Raw genomic sequence first — 17,110 nt, 5'->3', positions numbered from 1 at the left:
TGGGCCCCCGCAGCGCTTGCGCGGTCAGTCTCTGATTCCAGCGCTGCTGGTTGGTGTGTGGTGCTGTCGCATTGCGGTTACCTACCAAAGAACGAGGTTGCACATCTTAGGGTTTATCTTCTCGTAATGCGTTTATACCTTTTGCTTACTTTAAAATCCGAGCGTATATCTTCTCACTGAGTTGTGACCTCTTTCAGTGTTCTGGATACAAGTCTTTTGCGAGATAGATGTTTTGCAAGTATGTGCACCTACTAAAAGTTTTAAAAAATGTTTGTTGAAGTCTAATTTATGGATTGTTTTCTTTTAAAATTCATGCTTTTCATGATCTCAGAAATCTTCGACTTAACCAACCCACGATGCAAAGATTTTGTCCCATGTTTTCTTCTTGAAGTTTTATAGTTAGCCCGTACATGTGGGTCTCTGATCCACTTTGTGTGTGTGAATGTGTGTGTGTGTGTGTTGTCGGGCAGCTCACTTTTTTGCCTGTGCATTTCCAGCTGTTCCAGCACCATTGGTTGCATTGACTTTTCTTTCTTCACTTAACCTTTTGAAACTTTGTTGACAGTCACCGTGTGGCTGTTTCTAGACTTTCTAGTCTGTTTTATTGATTGATTTTTCTCTATACCAGCACCGCAAAGCTGCAGGACTTCTTTCTGTCTTGCACAGTTATTTTAGCGTTCTTCTAGATTCCCCTGAGAGAGAAGCAGGTTTACAGAGCTGCCCCTGAAATGCAGAGGGCTGCTGGAGGCCCGTGTGTGGCAGTCAGTTTCAGACTGGAGTCAGGTGGCTGGTGGGGTTTGTTGACCCACCAGGCACATGGGCGTGTCCCGTGAACCTCCTCTCCTTCACTCACGTTTCCTTGTCTCTCAACCAGGAATCATCAGCCAGGATCAGAATACCCCGGGTGGTTTTTGCTGTCGGCTGACAAAAGCCGTTGTAGATCCAAGACTAGAAGTTGTTTCGGGCAGAGGCTTCATCTTCACCATCATGTGTGTAATGTGTAGAATGCCTGGCTAAATAGTTATTTAAACGGGAGTTTGAATTTTATTTCCTCCTGTAAAGCGTTTAAAATCGCACAAAGGCTGCTCAGTTCCTCAGATTGCTGATGATTTCTCGCTGGTGGTTGGCTCCTTCCTGTCAGATCTAGGTTCAGACTGTGGCCTGAATTCAGAGTCTTTGGGCACCAAACCTCTCTGTGTTATGGCTCGTTCATTTCCCATCGTTGAAGAAATGTCGATGACAAGTATTTAAAACTTGCCTCTGAACTATGGGTGTTTGCCCTTTGCTGGTGGTGGTATTATCCTGTGTAAATGCATGTTTTCACAGGCTTCCTCACTGAAATGCCCTTAGAATGGCAGTTACCTGGGTGGGCCTCCTGGGACTTGTGGACAGGCGCCCCCTCCCTTGACGGGCTCCTCACTTACACACATTCCTCTCCTTGGCGTGTTCAGATTGTGTTGCCCTTCGGTGGGTGATGTGCTTCGTAAACCCCCTCTCGCAGGAGGACGCTCCCTGCGGCCCTGCAGCCTTTCCTTGTGGATCCTGCAGCCCAGGTGTCTGAGGCTGGGCTGGTTCCACAGCAACGCTGCACGTCTGGGGCTTCTTTAGCTGCTGTACAGCAGCTGGTCTTTCAAAGCTGCCATTCACATTTTACTCTTATATTTTTAAAGTAATATTCACAGAACGTATGTGCACGACGTTTTTATGTGTCCTTGATTATTTGATCAGCTTTTATCTAGCTGGTGTGTTTGTAGAGAAAGGTGTTTCCACATGCCCACACCTTTGCTTTCCTCGACACGGCTGCCCTCTCCCCAGGGAGGTCGTGCGGAAATGGGAACCAGCAGAAGTGCGGGATGGGGGCCCGGATGCTATGTGTGTTTGTTGTCTGAGTGGCTCGCGAGCATCCCATGGCGCCTCCCGTGGGTCGCGAGGCCCCGGCGCACCGTGTTTGACGTGTGTGCCTTTGAACGCAGGTTCCGAAGCGTATGCATCGTCTTCGGGAAGCGCAGAGCAGATGGCACCCAGCGACGGCACAGGGTACATGGAGGTTTCGCTGGACTCCCTGGATCTCCGAGTCAAGGGCACGCTGGCCTCTGACGCAGAAGGTGAGCGTGTGCGTGGCCAGGGCCAGCTAGCGGGGGTGGGGGAGGGTGCGTTTGGTGCCGAGTGGGCAGGACGCGGGGCCAGTGTGCTGTGTCCCTGTGGCGCTCTAGTGAGGCGGCCCCAGGGGTCGGGTGCAGTTGCCCACCAAGGTCAGGAGTCCTGCGAGCCATGCGTGTTTATATGGGGCTCCCAGTGGGAGGTGACCCTGTGCCCTGGCTGCATGCAGGTGGCGTCGTTCTGCACAACGTGGCCTTTTTATGATCCCTGATTCCAGCAATGTTGGTGGAAATGTGTCTTCTCGTCGGTGTTGAGCTGGTGGTGCCCCATGGTGGCATACCTGGAGCCTGGCCTTGAAGTCCCTGGCACTGCACCTCGGGGGGTCCTTGGCTCTGGGGCTGGGGCCACACACTTCTCGCTGTCTGAAAGTCTTTACCGGTGGAAATTAGTTAATAGCTGTTTGGCTCTTTTGAAAAATTTCTTTGGAATGAAACGTGGGGAAAATGTAAAATTCCTGTTACTTACACCCCATGGATTTTGCTGCTGTCGGGGTATAACCAATCATTCTTTAAAGGACAAATAACCAGCTTTTAGCGTTTTGAACACTAGAGGACTTTGGGTTTACTTGTTTAGTTTAGGAAATCACATCTTTAGCTTGAGAAGAAAATTGTAGGCTTGTCTGTCAGAGAAGTTAGCCGCTCTTCTTGCTGCACACAGAGCAGAAACCCCTCTCCGGTCATCACCTCATGCCTTCCTTCCCGATGAAGTGACGTCTGTGTTTACTGTTTCTAAACCTGCTCTTAGCTTTGTCTCAGGAAGGTGCTGACTTGGACGCCAGCAGGAAGTAGTGCTCGTTTTACCACATTGCCTGGGGTCAGAGGTGAGAGGGCAGCACAGCAGGGGCGTCTGCTGCCCCTATATGAGCTGAGCCCCGGAGGGTGAGGGAGGTGGCCTCTGCCTTTAATGTGTATGTGCAGCTTCTGGTAAAAGTAAGGGCCACGCTGGCGGGAGCCCCTTGGAGGAGGAGGAGAGGCTGCGGGGTGCCATGTAAGGTGCTTCCCTGAGGGTGTTCCCTGGATTGACAGCCACCGTTGGAGGGACCCGTGGATGTGTCCAGTCATGCAGGGCCTGGGGTGTCAGCACTTTGGAAGGACGAGTCAGGTCCCCCAGTTTTGTGTGCCTTTAGCGCTAGGGTTCCAGACCCTCTAGGGGGGCAGCTGTGGGGCCTGAGGCTGGACAGGAGGGCAGGGGGCCTGGGGCTCCTTGGAGAAGGGCCATGTGACCTGGCTGGGTGTGGAGGGTGGGGACGGGTCCTGGTTTGTGGGAGTCCAGGCTAGCCGGCCTGCCATGCCTGTGGGGACTCCCGCTTACCCTACACCTCTACTTCGGAACATGAAACGCGCCTTCCTTTGGAAGCCGTGGCTGGGTCGAGGGGTCTTTCTGGCCACCGGCCTCTGTCCCCACTGCAAGCCGGCCTAGCCGCGGGCGGCCTTCCTCCCGGTGCTGCCCGCCTTGCCCTGCCCGTAAGTTGGGTCAGGCGGTGATGTGCTGCGCCGGACACTTTCTTCGTGATCCTAGTTTTCTTCTTTGTGTTCCCCAATTCTTTCCTCCTTCCGCCTAATAAGCAGGCGCTTTGTGCTCTTGTAGTGGGTGAGGAGCGCTCTAGATGATCAGGAGACAAGCTGCCTCCAAACCCTTTCAGGTTGAACCGAACGTTCGCTTCGTGGCTGCAATTCTAAAATCAAGTGACGAAGACAAGTGCTTCCTGGCTGGGAAGCATGTGGGAAGCGAAGTCCCAGGCGGTCTGGCTCCTGGACCTCGGCTCCTGGGCGGCTGCCCGCGGGCGTGTCTGCAGGGACTGTGTCCCCACTTTCTTGCCCTGCGGAGGTGGGGTGGGCGGGGCCGAGTGTAGCAAAGCTCTCTGGGCCGTGGTGTTGACACGCATTGTGTGTGACCGCAGGGCTGGCCAACGGTCCCGACGTAGGCGAGACGGACGGCCTTCAGGAGGTGCCCCTCTGCAGCTGCCGGATGGAGACCCCGAAAAGCCGAGAGATCACCACCCTGGCCAACAACCAGTGCATGGCCACGGAGAGCGTGGACCATCAGGTGAGCAGGTTTGCGTTCCTGTGCGAGGGGGGCCCCCGCCCGGCAGCACCGGCTCTGCTCAGGAGGATGGTGCTGTGTGCGTGGCCGGGCAGGCGCGGTGGCTGGGAGCCAACACGGCTGCGGGCGCTGCTCCGCTGAGGTCACGCTTTCCCAAAGGCTTTTCTACTTTGCTGTGAACTCGGACGTGGATGGGTGAGAGGCAGAGCTGCACCTGAGGTTGCTCGCAGCCTCTCCACAGGCCCCGTCACCTTCTTTAGAAGGACTGTCTGTGATGAAAGCGTTACAGTTGACCTTCTGAACCTGCTGCTCGGCGTCCGAGCCGCCAGCACTTGGGTCTGTCCCGCTCTGCTCGCTTGGCTTTGAGCCAGCGTTTAGCACTTGTCTCCTGTTAACAGAAGTAACAGTAATTCCCATTATCATGTGACGCCTAGCTGGTGGTCAGACGTCTGTGTTCTCCGCTCTGGCTGAATCCGGGTGGGTTCCGCCCACCCTCCTGCGGCCCCGCCACTGGCCCGGGGCTGGTCATTCCCTTTAGTTCCCGAATCTTAGGACTGGAGGTCGGAGCTCGTCCAGGTGCTGAGATTGTCACTGCATTCCGGCCGGCCTTGGCAGGGGCACTGTGAGGTCGAGTTCCTGCCCTCGGTCCATCGTCCGGTGAGAGGTTGCGGAGTGGCGGCTCCACAGTTCTCTTGTTCCTCCTGCAGTGACTCTCCGGTGTCTCTGGAACAGAACTTCCTCACCTTCTGGGGCTGTTTGTGCCCCTGAAACATGCTTCATCCTGCGTTCGCAGCACAACTAGTGACTTCGTGGTCTCTTTTGCAGCTCTTCCGAGTAATGAGTTGGTGCCTTGACGCCTTCCGGTGCCCCTCCCACCCGATCCCCAAAGTTCATCTTAGGAACTCACAGTCTTTTCTCTTTTCAGTCTGTTACATATAAATTTTTTGTTGTAAAATGAAATACAAATCCAGAAAACAATACAAGACAAATGTTCGGCCTAATGAGTCTGTCTAGGGTGGGCCCTCTGGTAACCATTCCCCAGGGTCAGGAAATGGGATTGTCCACAAATAGCTACCACCCGGCTTCTGTTTTCTAAATGGTTTCACCAGCCATACAGGTGTCCCTAGACGCTGTTGCCCACTTGTCCTTTCTCTTCCTTTCCCTTTATGTGTGGAGCAGCCGGGCCATTTGACCCCGTGGTCTGAGCAGTGGCTCCCGTGCTCACGGGGCCTCCAGCGCCCCTGTCTGCAGTTTATACAGAAGTGGACCCGGCTCAGCTGAGGGGAGTTTAGTCCAAGATAAAGGCTCGTGATATCTGGTTGCCTCTCTTTTTCTGCTGTGGGCAGCTGTTGAGTCTTCACGCCTGTGTTTATTAATTCATCAGAGGTTCCAAAACGGTGATGTTGTGTCGCCTACTGCTCATTTATTAGCTGGATGGTTTCATGAAGAGCCTTGTCATCTCGTCTGCTCTTTTGTTAGCCAGCAGAACATCTCAGAGGAAGGACCGCACTGGTGCTTGAGCCTTCCTCTTTATTTCCCAGTCGTTCAGGTAATGAATTTGTTCTCTGTCATCTTCTGAGGTTGGCCAGTTCTTACTTTTAAAATATCATTATGAACTCATGTGTTTAAGCAGATTTGATGGGTTCTAATCTTTGTTGTTGTTGTTATTATTATTATTATTGAAGCTTCACCCCCCTCCACCCCTTGGCCTGCAGGACCCTCTTCATATTGGACTCTTTTAGGGGATATGCATGGTCAAAAGTATTTTTATAACAATACTGAAAAGTTAAGTGCCTTTTCACTTACTCTTTCACAGGGTGTACAGTGGCATTTTGTACGTTTGCAAGACCTGTATAACTCAGGGAATGAGTGATTTTCATGGTGTTACAAAATCATTCACAGTGCAAGACACGTGGATGGATTTTAGTGTAACGGTACTAAACTTGTGGACAGTGGATTGAGATTTTTACATTGCAGCAAATCTTTTGAGAAACTACCCCTTGTAGAGTTTTGCTGTGGTGTCAGAGAAGAACGTCCACCTTTGCCTGCTCTGAATGCAGAAGCAGATATGAGGTTCATCTGTCTTATTAAACCAGATATTAAAGAGTTTTGTGAACAATATAAAACAATGACATTTCTCATTAACTTTTTTAAAAGTAATTTTTTAATTAAAATACGTTCTTTACGTGATAGGTTTATTGCTATTTTTAAATAAATTAATATTTAAAAATTTTCTCTCTTAATTTCTAACACGGTAAATGTTAATAGACGTACCCCATTTGGACACAAGCTCTTTGGGACCTTTGGTGATTTTTAGGATATAAAAGAGCACTGAACCCGGAGATTTTGAGAACCATTGTTGTCGATCTTCTCTTTTCTTCATTTCTCTTGTCCCTGTCCTGCTTACTTTCAGCTCAGCTTTGTCCTGGTGTCCTCGTGCCCTGAACTAGAAGGGGGTCCAGGCGCGTTGGGTTTGAGGGTTCCTGGCGGCTGGCCCGCAATGGCCCCAGGTCTTAGGCAGCCCCAGACTTGCTGGGATTGGGCAGGGTTTCTCCCAGGTTGCCTGCTCTTCTCAGCCCCAGGGAGGACCTTTTGGTATCTTGGTTCCCCCCTGTCCTTGGGTCCACGAGACACTGCTTCGCTGTGTCCCTCTTCCCCCATCCTCTCCCCTCCTCCTGCCCGGGCACCAGCGCCTAGCAGGCCCACCCTTACCCATTTGCATCCTGTGGCCTTTGGTTTTGGTTTAAATATCGTCTCTGGGTTTTGGTTTTGCTGTCTAGTTGCTCTGTTTTTCTGTGGGATTCCAGGAAATTCTTAAGCTGCTGCTATGTTCCCCAAAATATTTTTCTCTTTCGATGCTCAGGTTGCCTTGGCCTTAGCTGGCAGTGGCCCCTCAGAGCTAATAGCTCCTTCGTTCTGTGTCTCCTTCCCATCAGCTTTATTGAGGCATAATTCACACACTTGAGGTCACCTTTCTGCTTGTGTGTCTCTGAGTCACATGAGTGACATGAGTGACTCAGATCACACGAGTGACACGTGTGACAGGTGCACACAATCGTGCGACCAACACGCTCCTCTGATTTCTGTGCGAGGGAGGGGTGTCGACTCTTCAGCTCGGGCCGGTTTTACATGACTCCTGTCGTCTTGGGGGGTCCACTGTGTCCTTGGGGATTCGGGATGTCTGGTGCTGACACAGGACACCCCCCCCGCCCCGCCGCTGCCAGACCTGTGCTGCCTGTATGTTTGGAGATCTCTTTAGACAGCGTGTCCTGCACAGGGCCCGATAGTCTCTGTCTTCCCAGTGGTTTGCTTGGATCATCCCCATTGCACTTATCAAGGTAGTTGGGTTAGTCTGACATCTTAATAGTGCTAAGAAGTATGCCATCTGTTCTTCCTTTTTCTTCATTTTCTGCCTCTTGGATTGAGTCCCCCCCCCGCGCTCCCCCCCCCCCGCTGCGCTGGGTCTTTGTTGTGGCATGTGGGATCTTTTGTTGCGGCGTGGGCCGGCGCTCTCTAGTTGGGGCTCACAGGCTCCAGAGCGCGTGGGCTTAGTTGCCCCGAGGCATGTGGGATCTTAGTTCCCCAGACAGGGATACAGGGATCAAACTCGTGTTCCCTGCATTGGCAGGCAGATTCTTAAGCACTGGACCACCGGGGAAGTCCCAGGTTGAAATTTTTTTTTTTTTTTTGAAATTTTTTATGATTCCAATTTATTCCACTGTTGGCTTTATTTTTTATGTATTTTCCTCACGTTTTCAGCAGTTGCTTTGGAGTTTGTAACATACATCCTTAGTTTATCACGGTCTTGCTTGAATTGATATCGTACCACTTAACATGTAAGACTCTTACATGCGTGGGCCCAAATCCTGTCTCCCATCTTTTGTCATATGTTTGAGTTTCATATATGCTATTATTTTTGTACATACTCATCTTTTAGACTGAGTAACCGTAATCATCTCTTGTTTCCCTTTATTTAAACTGCATCCAGAGCGTTCTTCCTCTGTTCCGATCTGATTTCTCTCTGATACCACAGTCCCTGTGCCTGAGGACCCTTCCCCCCATAGTACAAGTCTGCTCATAATGAATTCTCTTTTGTTTGTTTGAAAAAGTCCTTGTTTTGCTTCCAGTTTTGAGAGACACTTTGATGGGTACAGAATTCTGGGCACTTCGGGACGTCGGTCGGTGTTGCCGTCCGAAGGTCCCTTTGTTGCTGTAGTCTTCCGCGCTGACCTCTGAGGCTGAGGTGTGGGGTTGTACTGCTCTCTCTTGGTGTTTGTCCTTTTTAGGTTTCTCTGAGCTTCTTGGACTTGTACCCGGTGTCTCTGTTTTCCTAGAAAATCAGTTCCTGCCCAGTGTCTTTATTTTTTCTCTTTCCGAAACCAGCCACTCGACGCGGGCTCGTGGGATGTCGTCTTACAGCTGATGGAGGCTCCGCACTTGCGTTCTCTTCCCATTTTGGGGTCCGACGGTTTCTGTTGAACTTCCTCCTCGCTGAGTGTACTTGAGCCAGTCAGAGGCCTCCACCTGTGTCTCCTGATGGCCTCGCGGGTCCTGGTGGTGGTAGGGGGCGTCCTGGTGGCTGTTTGTTGCCCCCCACCCGCTGCTGGAGATCCTGAATGTCCACGACGTGGGTGGATCTCAGGGTCCCTCCCCCCAAGCAACCCTTGGCCCCTTTTACTTTTCGTCCTGGGATTTTCTCCATGTTCTCAAATACCTGCTTTCTACCCTCTTTTCCTGACCTCTCCTTTGAGGTGTTGTCTGAGGGTTCTTACTGTGGGAAGGGTGCCCCCCCCCCGGCCCCTGCACCGCGGTCTGCATCTGTCTGTCCCTCCCTCCGTCGATCGAGGGAGCCTCTTTGCTGTTTTCGTGGAAGCGTCCACAGCTGGGCCAGGGGTTTCCTCTCCTGAGCAACCTTTCCTTTTTCCCAGAGTTAGTAATTGCCTCGTTTCTCATTGTTTCCTTTGTGCCTGTTACCGATTCCACCCCAAACTGATGGACTTGCTCACTTTGTAGGGTTTTCGGACACATCGGTCCCTCTCAGTGGGGGGCACGTTGCCTCAGCAGCTCCTTGAGGGAGGTTCCTGGGGGGAAGGTCTGGGCCGATCCTCTCCTGTCGCCACAGCTTCACGGGCGCAGTTTCCTCTCACGTCCTGGTCACGTTGCCGTCTGCTTCGGGCTGTCCGTGTCTCAGGAGCCCCGGCCCCCGCTCTGGGTCTTCTCTGCAGAGCCTCCAGCCTTCTCACCTCTTCTCCATTTTCCACATTTTTGACTTTTTGCTTTACTTTAGAAAATTCCCTCCGTCTCCCAGCGCTTCCATGGAAATTTCACTTCTCCCTCCTATTTCTGGTGCTGAGAGCTTGATTTTGTGCCCTCCCTCGTGGCCTCCTGTTCCAGCCTCAGAGCCGCCTGGGCCTCTTTCCTGGGGGCATTGGCCCCATCTGCCCCCCCGATCTCTGGGCTCCATGGAGTCTCTGAGAACGGGCTCCCTTGAGGAACAGGCGAGGAGGAAGCTGGGGCTGGGGGTGCGTCATCCGCACCAGCTGCCAGGAGGCCAGGGTCCTTGTTGGAAGGCGCCAGGGCGACAGCGGGCGCAGGTGGGCCGCCCGAGTGCTGGTGGGTCCTGTGGATTCTCTGTGCTCCCCGCTACTGGTCGTGCTTCCTGGCATGTGTCCTGTTCCCTTTGATGCCCCAGCCCCTAGCCCAGGCTGTTCTCCTCATGTGGCCACCGTGACCCCCTGGTCCGTGAACCGGCGGCACAGCCCTTCATCACGTTGTGGAGGACCCGGCCGCCTTCCTGCTTTGATTTCCTGACATCCCCCTCCCCCGCCCTGTGACATGGCAGCAGCTGACTCGGTCTCGTCTGATTGCAGCTGGGCAGGTGCACGAACAGCGTGGTCAAGCATGAGCTGATGCGCCCGTCCAGCAAGGCGCCGCTCCTGGTGCTGTGTGAAGACCACCGGGGCCGGATGGTGAAGCACCAGTGCTGTCCCGGCTGCGGCTACTTCTGCACCGCCGTGAGTGCCCGGCCCCCTCTGTCCTGCCCTTGGCCTCTGGGGGCACCTGGGCCCCCGGCTCCCTCCCTGCCGCTCACGTGTCTACCTAGGCAGGGCCGCCTGGCCCTCCACTGCGTCCTGCTCGCCAGTGCCTCCAGGACCTTCTCCATCAGTGACTTCATCCACAGATGCTCATGTGGCTCACATGGCCCTCACTTGGTCTCCGTGTGGCCCTTTGTGCTCCTGGGCCCAGAGCCTCTCCCCCAGGGGCTTCTCCAGACGTCACGCCTGTGTGCCCTTGCCATCCTCATCATGCTTTTCTGCTTCTGCTGAAAAGGGGTTCCCAGGGAGAGCGCTGCTCCTCGGCCCAGAGCCCTGGCCTGAGGCCGGGTCGCCTGGAGGGCATGGTGTCAGGCGCTCTTTGCCAAGGGCTGTTGGCGGCACCTCCCTCCTTGGGCTTTTGCTTCTGGGAGTGTCTTCCCGGGTGTGTCTTCCGTGGGTCCGTCTTTGGACTTATATGCGGCACGTCCCCTGGTCAGAGCAGCTGGAGAGTGAGCCTCGGCCTCCTCGGGGCGCGGGGATGGGGATTTTCTCTCCTTCAAATAGCATGTGTGTGGACGTGCCTTGGGAGGGGCCCCGTGGACGCAGGGCATCATTTCTTCTCACCCGGAGAGGGGCTGGGAGCCCCCCGGGCTCTGGCTTACTGCCCCCACACAGAACTCAGTTCTGGGCTTTGCTTGCTCTTCTGCGTATTAGCCCCAATTAAAAGAAGATTTCTGGCCTCCCTGTTTTTAGGGTAATTTTATGGAATGTCAACCCGAGAGCAGCATCTCTCACCGTTTCCACAAAGCCTGCGCCTCTCGAGTCGATAACGCCAGTTACTGTCCCCACTGTGGGGAGGAGACCTCCAAGGCCAGAGAGGTGACCATCGCAAAAGCAGACACGACCTCCACCGTGACGCTGGCCCCTGGGCAGGAGAAGGGCTCCACAGTGGAGGGCAGGGCCGACACCACCACAGGCAGGTACGGCGTCCCCTGAGCCCTCAGAGTTCACCTGACGATGCCCGTCTTTAATTGTTGCTGATGTCTTCCGACTTGCCAGACGTCTCCCAGCTGGTTCACACTCGCTGTGATTTCTGACACGTGAGGCTGTGAGGCATGCTGACTTTCGTTTGCTCGCTGCCACTGTGCACGTCTCTTCCGCACTCAGTGTAGTTTTGTACATTTCTTTGCCTGATTTTGAACCAGTATCACACCATCCTAATTGATGTGGTATCACAGTATTTTCGGTCGAAGCACAGTACTCCCATAGGTAGCTGTTAGTATACACCTGAAACATCGGTCCCTGTGTGTACTTGTCCCTACCCACGTGTACCTGTGCGTGCCTGTCCCTACACATCTGTACCTGTGCGTGCCTGTCCCTGCCCATCTGTACCTGTGTGTACCTGTCCCTAAACATCTGTACCTGTGTGTAGTGTATGATATGAAACATTAGTATCAGCTGCTGTAGTCTGCTCTTACTGCGTCATGTTTTGGAGGCCCTAGCTGAACACAGAAGAAACAGTCTTTAAAAGAGAAGGGTTGATATTGGAAACATAATTTTCTTCTCAGAAGTATTCAGTAGAAATAGCTGAAGAACTCATAAAGCTAAATGGAGTCAGTCAGCCAGAGGATCAGGTAAGAAAAGGTGTCAGAAGCCTCGTCCCCACTAGTGTGTCCAGCTAGAAGCCAGGGTGATGGAGAGAGAGCCTTTCAAAACAGCAACAAAACCCGTAACCTACCTAGGAAAAAGCAAGCGATACTACACTGATAAAAAAGGAAACTATAAAACTTCACTGAAGGTCATTTAAGAGACTCGAATTGTAGACATTCAAAACTGAATATTGGAATGGTGTCGACTCCTTCATATTATTCTGTATTAATCGTATTAATCTATAAATTTAATGATTTTTTTTTTTTGCGGTACGCGGGCCTCTCACCGCTGTGGCCTCTCCCGTTGCGGAGCACAGGCTCCGGACGCGCAGGCTCAGGGGCCATGGCTCACGGGCCCAGCCGCTCTGCGGCATGTGGGATCTTCCCGGACTGGGGCACAAACCCGTGTCCCGTGCATCGGCAGGCGGACTCTCAACCACTGTGCCACCAGGGAAGCCCTAAATTTAATGATTTTTGAGTCAAAATTCCAAGGTGTCCCTTGCGTTGGGAGGGCAGTGGACTTTAGATTCAACCTGAAGTTCATTCGCTAAAGCATATTTGAACATTGGGCAAAAAGTCCTGGGAAAGCCGCCCTCACTTCTGAATGCCATTTTTCTCTGGGATTTGATTCTGAGTCTGGGCTCTTCCCTCCAGGGGCTGAGCAGACAGATGGTCAGTGAACCTGAGACCATTTTCACTCTCAGAAGAGCAGTGCCGTTGGAGGGTCCGAGTGAATCATGTTTTGTGTTTTCATTGGTTTCCACAAGAAGGGCGAGTTCCACGTCTCTAAAACCCAGAATTCCACTTATTTCTTCCTCCCCGAAGCACTGCTGGACCCCCGCTCTCAGAGGATGACAAGCCGCAGAGCACAGCCCCCCAGGTGCCCGAGGCCTTCGACCCCATGGGGCCGGCCGGGCTGGGGAAGCCAGCGCCCGGCCTCTCCCAGGGACCTGGGAAGGAAACCCTGGAGAGCGCGCTCATCGCCCTGGACTCGGAGAAGTAAGGCCTGGCGCTCCCTTCCTGCAGACTCCTCCCCTCCGTGTCCTCCTGCATGAGTCAGCCGCCGGCACTTCCGCACGCGTCCTTGTCCCCCTGCGGCGTCTGGTGCTGGCCAGGGCCACACGTCCCCGCTGTCTGCGCCCCCAGGGCCACGGCATTCCCAGGAGGTCGCTGAGGCCTTCCTTAGGTCTCCTGTTAGCATTGGTCATCAGGACCGTGCACCTTCTCTTCCGTTACTTTGGGAAACGATTGCAGGTTATCGTCCGTTCCACTAAGAGCAAAGTGACCCTCTGAAGGCATAGTGAGGACAGTCCTGGGAGGCTCTGGCACGTGTTTCCCTGGACACGCTGACCGTGGCTCTGACCTCAGGATGTTAGGGCCAGTGTCACTCTGTGGCTCCTCGTCTCTGAAAGGAGAGTTTGGAGCAGGTGGCCCATCGGTTGTCCCTGCGGCTCCCATTACTGCAGCCCACCTGTGGCTCTGCAGGAGGGCCCGGTGCACTGACCCATGACCCCACAGGTGTCCACTGGTCATGGGGTTCCACGATCAGGGCTCTGGCCAGGCCGCGCGGCTCCCTCCCTCAGAGCTTCACCTTCCTGTCTTGCTTCTCGGGAAGTTGTAGTGTTGGGACACGTTCCTGAGTCCCCACAGCTTTTTCTCTGTCCGCCTCCAGCCTGGTCTCTAGCCCTGGTCTTATGGTGACTGTCCAGTCCCCTGCCTTACTCACCGGGTCCAGACTCTGTACTGTGAAGAGGGTGGGTGTAGCTGGGTGTGACATGCTGCCTCCACCACCTCGGGGGTCCCTTGACCTCATGCTATAGAGAAGAAGCAGCTCACTCTGTGCCCTGCACAGAATGCAGAACCTCAGGAACCATTCTCGTGCTGTGGGTGAAGGAGATGCTCACTAATTTTGGTTATTTTTACTGTGAGATGCCTGGTGGGTGTGGCATCCTTGACCTTGAGGCTGGGCAGGTGGGCCCAACCCAGGCCTTCCCAGCCTGCAGGTGCCGCGCGCGCGTGTGCCTGCATGCGTGTGCGTGCGTGTGTGTGTGTGTGTGTGTGTGTGTGCGCGTGCGTGTAGCCTGTGTTCACTGCTGTCTTGTGCTTTCTCCGCAGACCCAAGAAGCTCCGCTTCCACCCGAAGCAGCTGTACTTCTCGGCCCGGCAAGGGGAGCTGCAGAAGGTGCTGCTCATGCTGGGTAGGTGGCCATATCTGTCAACGTCTCTCGGTGACTGTCCACCGTGTCCCGCTCTGTCCGGTTTCTCTGGTTGGTGCACACGGGCTCCCCTGGTGTTCAGCCCGTTCACAGTGTTCATGCTCAGTCACGGCAGTGGAAGTATTCTCCAGGAATTCCTCGTTTTTTTTTTTTTTTGTACGGGTCTTACTTGTGGCACGTGGGATCTTTGTTGCATGCGGGCTCTTAGTTGCGGCATGCGGGATTTAGTTCCCTGACCAGGCATTGAACCTGGGGCCCTTGCACTGGGAGTGCAGAGTCTTAACCACTGAACCACCAAGGAAGTCCCAGGAATTCCCCATTTTTAAACAGGAATTAAGTATGTGATTGGCGCCCTCGTGTGCAGGGTGCAGCCCACCTGGCATTTGTGTTTTCAGTGTGTATCTGCCTTTATGGGTTTTTAACACCTGAAAATGTACTGGTCGGGTCCTTCCCAGCTCCGTCTCCTGCGGAGCAAGGGACAGCGCTTTGATTCTGAGCTCAGAGCGTAGGCTTGATTTCTCTGGCTTGAAAAGGCTGATTAAGAATCGTTTAACTTGACAGTAAGTCAAGAAAGAAGCTTAACAATTTGCTCTGAAAAAAAAAAAGGTTTTATTTTATGTTGACTGAAATGGCGATTTTAATCATTTTCCTCGTGGACCTTGTGCGATGCTGAGTTCGCCTTGCCGGTCCGTGGTTGGCCTTGTAGCCCGTCTCCATTCCAGGCTGGGAGCTGTGCTCAGCAACCGCCTTCCCTTTGGGCCTGTCCTGGGGGTCCTGCTCCCTGTGGAGCATCCATCCTGGGGCCCCGCCACCCTCACGCTCGGGCCCAGACCTGGGGACGGGAGAGACGGGGGAACCCAGAGTTAGATGAGGGTGTCTAGGAGGAGCGCAGGTGCTGGGGGTATCTGACCACAGGCCTGCCTGTCGGTTCCACCTGGAGCCTTGCCAGCCCTTGCGCCATCCCGGGCTCTGGGGGCTGCACCTGCGGTAACCGGCACCTCCTGTTGGTTTGCAGTTGACGGGATCGACCCCAACTTCAAGATGGAGCACCAGAGCAAGCGCTCGCCCCTGCATGCTGCGGCGGAGGCCGGCCATGTGGACATCTGTCACATGCTGATTCAGGTCAGATGCGGTCTTCTTGGGGCCACCAAAGCAAGACAGCCTGGCCTGGGTCCCGAGAGCCGGGCCGTCCAGTAGTGCCAGAGGCTCCCAGGCCCACCCGCCCTGGCTCTGCCCAGTGCCCTCAGCCCCTCCGCTGCCTCTCCTGCCAGTTACGCCGCCTCTGGAGATGACGCACTGCCATTCGGTGTTTGACTTTAGTTCGTTCGGGTTTTTAGTGTCACCGACTTCTGGCGTGGGAGGGTTTAGCCCAGGCGTGCGCACATGCCTCCTCCTACCCCCCGCCCTGCACTGAGAGCTTGCGTTCCGTGGTCATGTAAATGTGTCCTGGACACCCCCCCCCCTGCCCCCCAATCCACCCCGAGCAGGCAGACTGGCCCTGTGTCATCTGGGAAGCACATCGTCCACTCTTGGTGCTGCTGCTCTCTGGGGCATCCCTCCCCTGGCCCGTGTTGGGGCCCCTGTTTCCCGGAGGCCACCCTTAAGCCATATGTTTATCTCTGGAGCCTTCAGGAGATTTCCTTTCACCCACGGGTCTGGAGTTTCCCCCCGGCCCAGGTTCAGGTCTGGGAGATTTTCTGTCTGGGCTCCGGGCCCCTCCGCAAGCGCCTGCGTTTACCTGCTGCAGCTTCTGGACTCATGCTCCATCCCGCCTTTCTGGGCGGCGCTCTCGGCGTGACCCTCGGCTCCTCTCGGGGTCTCGTCTGTGCTGCCACGTTTTTCTGTAGCCTCTGGGTCTTCCCGCAGTGTTTGGAAGCTTTATACTGGTCTGTTCATTCTGGTCTTTCTTATTTCAGGTTTCCCTCAAATGCCTGGTGGATCCTGTTTGTTTGTAAAGGAAAGGACTGAAATGCCGGTGGTGGGCTCTTGGCTGGGGCCCGTCAGCTGGAGGTTTTCGTGTCGGGTGGGCTTCGGGATGGCTCTGTGTCTGGAGAGGACCGTCCTGTGGGCATCTCTGTTGGGGCCCTGGACGGACACCCCCCTCCCCCAGGTCTCTTGTCTAGTCACAGCTGCTCTGTGTCACTGTCGGCCTGGAGTGTTGGCTTCATCCTCTTCTCACCTGTGCTGTGTGCACAGACTAAGATGTGCTTGTATGAAGCGTGGAGCCTGCTTTTGCATTGGTGTTGTACAGTGGGGTTACCTGTTGGTTTAGATTTCTAACACCCGAGACCCATTTGTCAGAACCCTCCCAAGTTTGGCTCACGCCAGAGGCTCCGTTTGGACAGATCTCTTTAAGTAGCATGTAGCCAGCTTCTAAAAAGCTCTGTCTGACAGCCTTGGTATTTTAATAGGAATCTTCAATCTACTTATGCTTACTGTAACTTTTGACATTTAAAATTTATTTCTGATTTCTTATATTGTAGATTTGATTCTCAACCTCTTAAAACAAATATTTCTTTTTTTTTTTCCCTCTCCTTTGCTGCCTTCTTTTGGATTGACTTTTGTTTTGTCTCATTTCCTTTCTCTTTATTTGCTTGGAAGTTATAGTCTTTGCTTTCTTGCCTCCAGAGGTCACTCTGTGATTCTAACAAGTGGCTGTTACTTGCTCAGTCTTGAGACAGAGGGAGGAGGAGGAGGGGGAGGGAGGACGAGGAAGGAGGGGGAAGAAGAGGAGGAGGGGGAAGAAGAGGAGGAGGGGGAAGGGGGAGGGGGAGGAAGGAGAGGAGGAGGGGGCAGAGGGGGAGGGGAGAGGAAGGATGAGGAAGGAGGGGAAGCGGGGGAGGGGGAAGGAGGAGGAAGGAGAGGAGGAGGGGGCAGAGGGGGGGAGGGGGAGGAGGAGAGGGAAGAAGAGGAGGGGCAGAGGGGGAGGGGGAACAATTGATGGTCTTCTGACATGATTCTTCCTTTGGAAAAGGTAGTTTCACACTCCTTTGAAAGAATCTATTCC

The 17,110-nt window shown here is 54.0% G+C and overlaps 1 protein-coding gene across 6 annotated transcripts in view; it reads left to right on the top strand.

Annotated features, from left to right (window-relative positions):
* Positions 1 to 17,110, top strand: part of EHMT1 (euchromatic histone lysine methyltransferase 1) — a 145,972-nt gene that overhangs the window by 96,083 nt on the left and 32,779 nt on the right. For all 6 annotated transcript variants that reach the window (XM_060153801.1, XM_060153802.1, XM_060153803.1 and 3 more), the window contains 7 exons: positions 1,974 to 2,105; positions 4,061 to 4,206; positions 10,074 to 10,217; positions 10,992 to 11,218; positions 12,713 to 12,886; positions 14,003 to 14,085; positions 15,119 to 15,225. In XM_060153801.1, the coding sequence (XP_060009784.1) occupies positions 1,974 to 2,105; positions 4,061 to 4,206; positions 10,074 to 10,217; positions 10,992 to 11,218; positions 12,713 to 12,886; positions 14,003 to 14,085; positions 15,119 to 15,225 (1,013 nt within the window). The remainder of the gene's footprint in view (positions 1 to 1,973; positions 2,106 to 4,060; positions 4,207 to 10,073; positions 10,218 to 10,991; positions 11,219 to 12,712; positions 12,887 to 14,002; positions 14,086 to 15,118; positions 15,226 to 17,110) is intronic.

The sequence above is a fragment of the Lagenorhynchus albirostris genome, chromosome 7 (genome assembly GCF_949774975.1).
Source record: "Lagenorhynchus albirostris chromosome 7, mLagAlb1.1, whole genome shotgun sequence".
NCBI classification, from domain to species: Eukaryota; Metazoa; Chordata; class Mammalia; order Artiodactyla; family Delphinidae; genus Lagenorhynchus; species Lagenorhynchus albirostris.
Note: the sequence above shows the minus strand (reverse complement) of the source record. Positions and strands in the feature narration are given on the sequence as shown.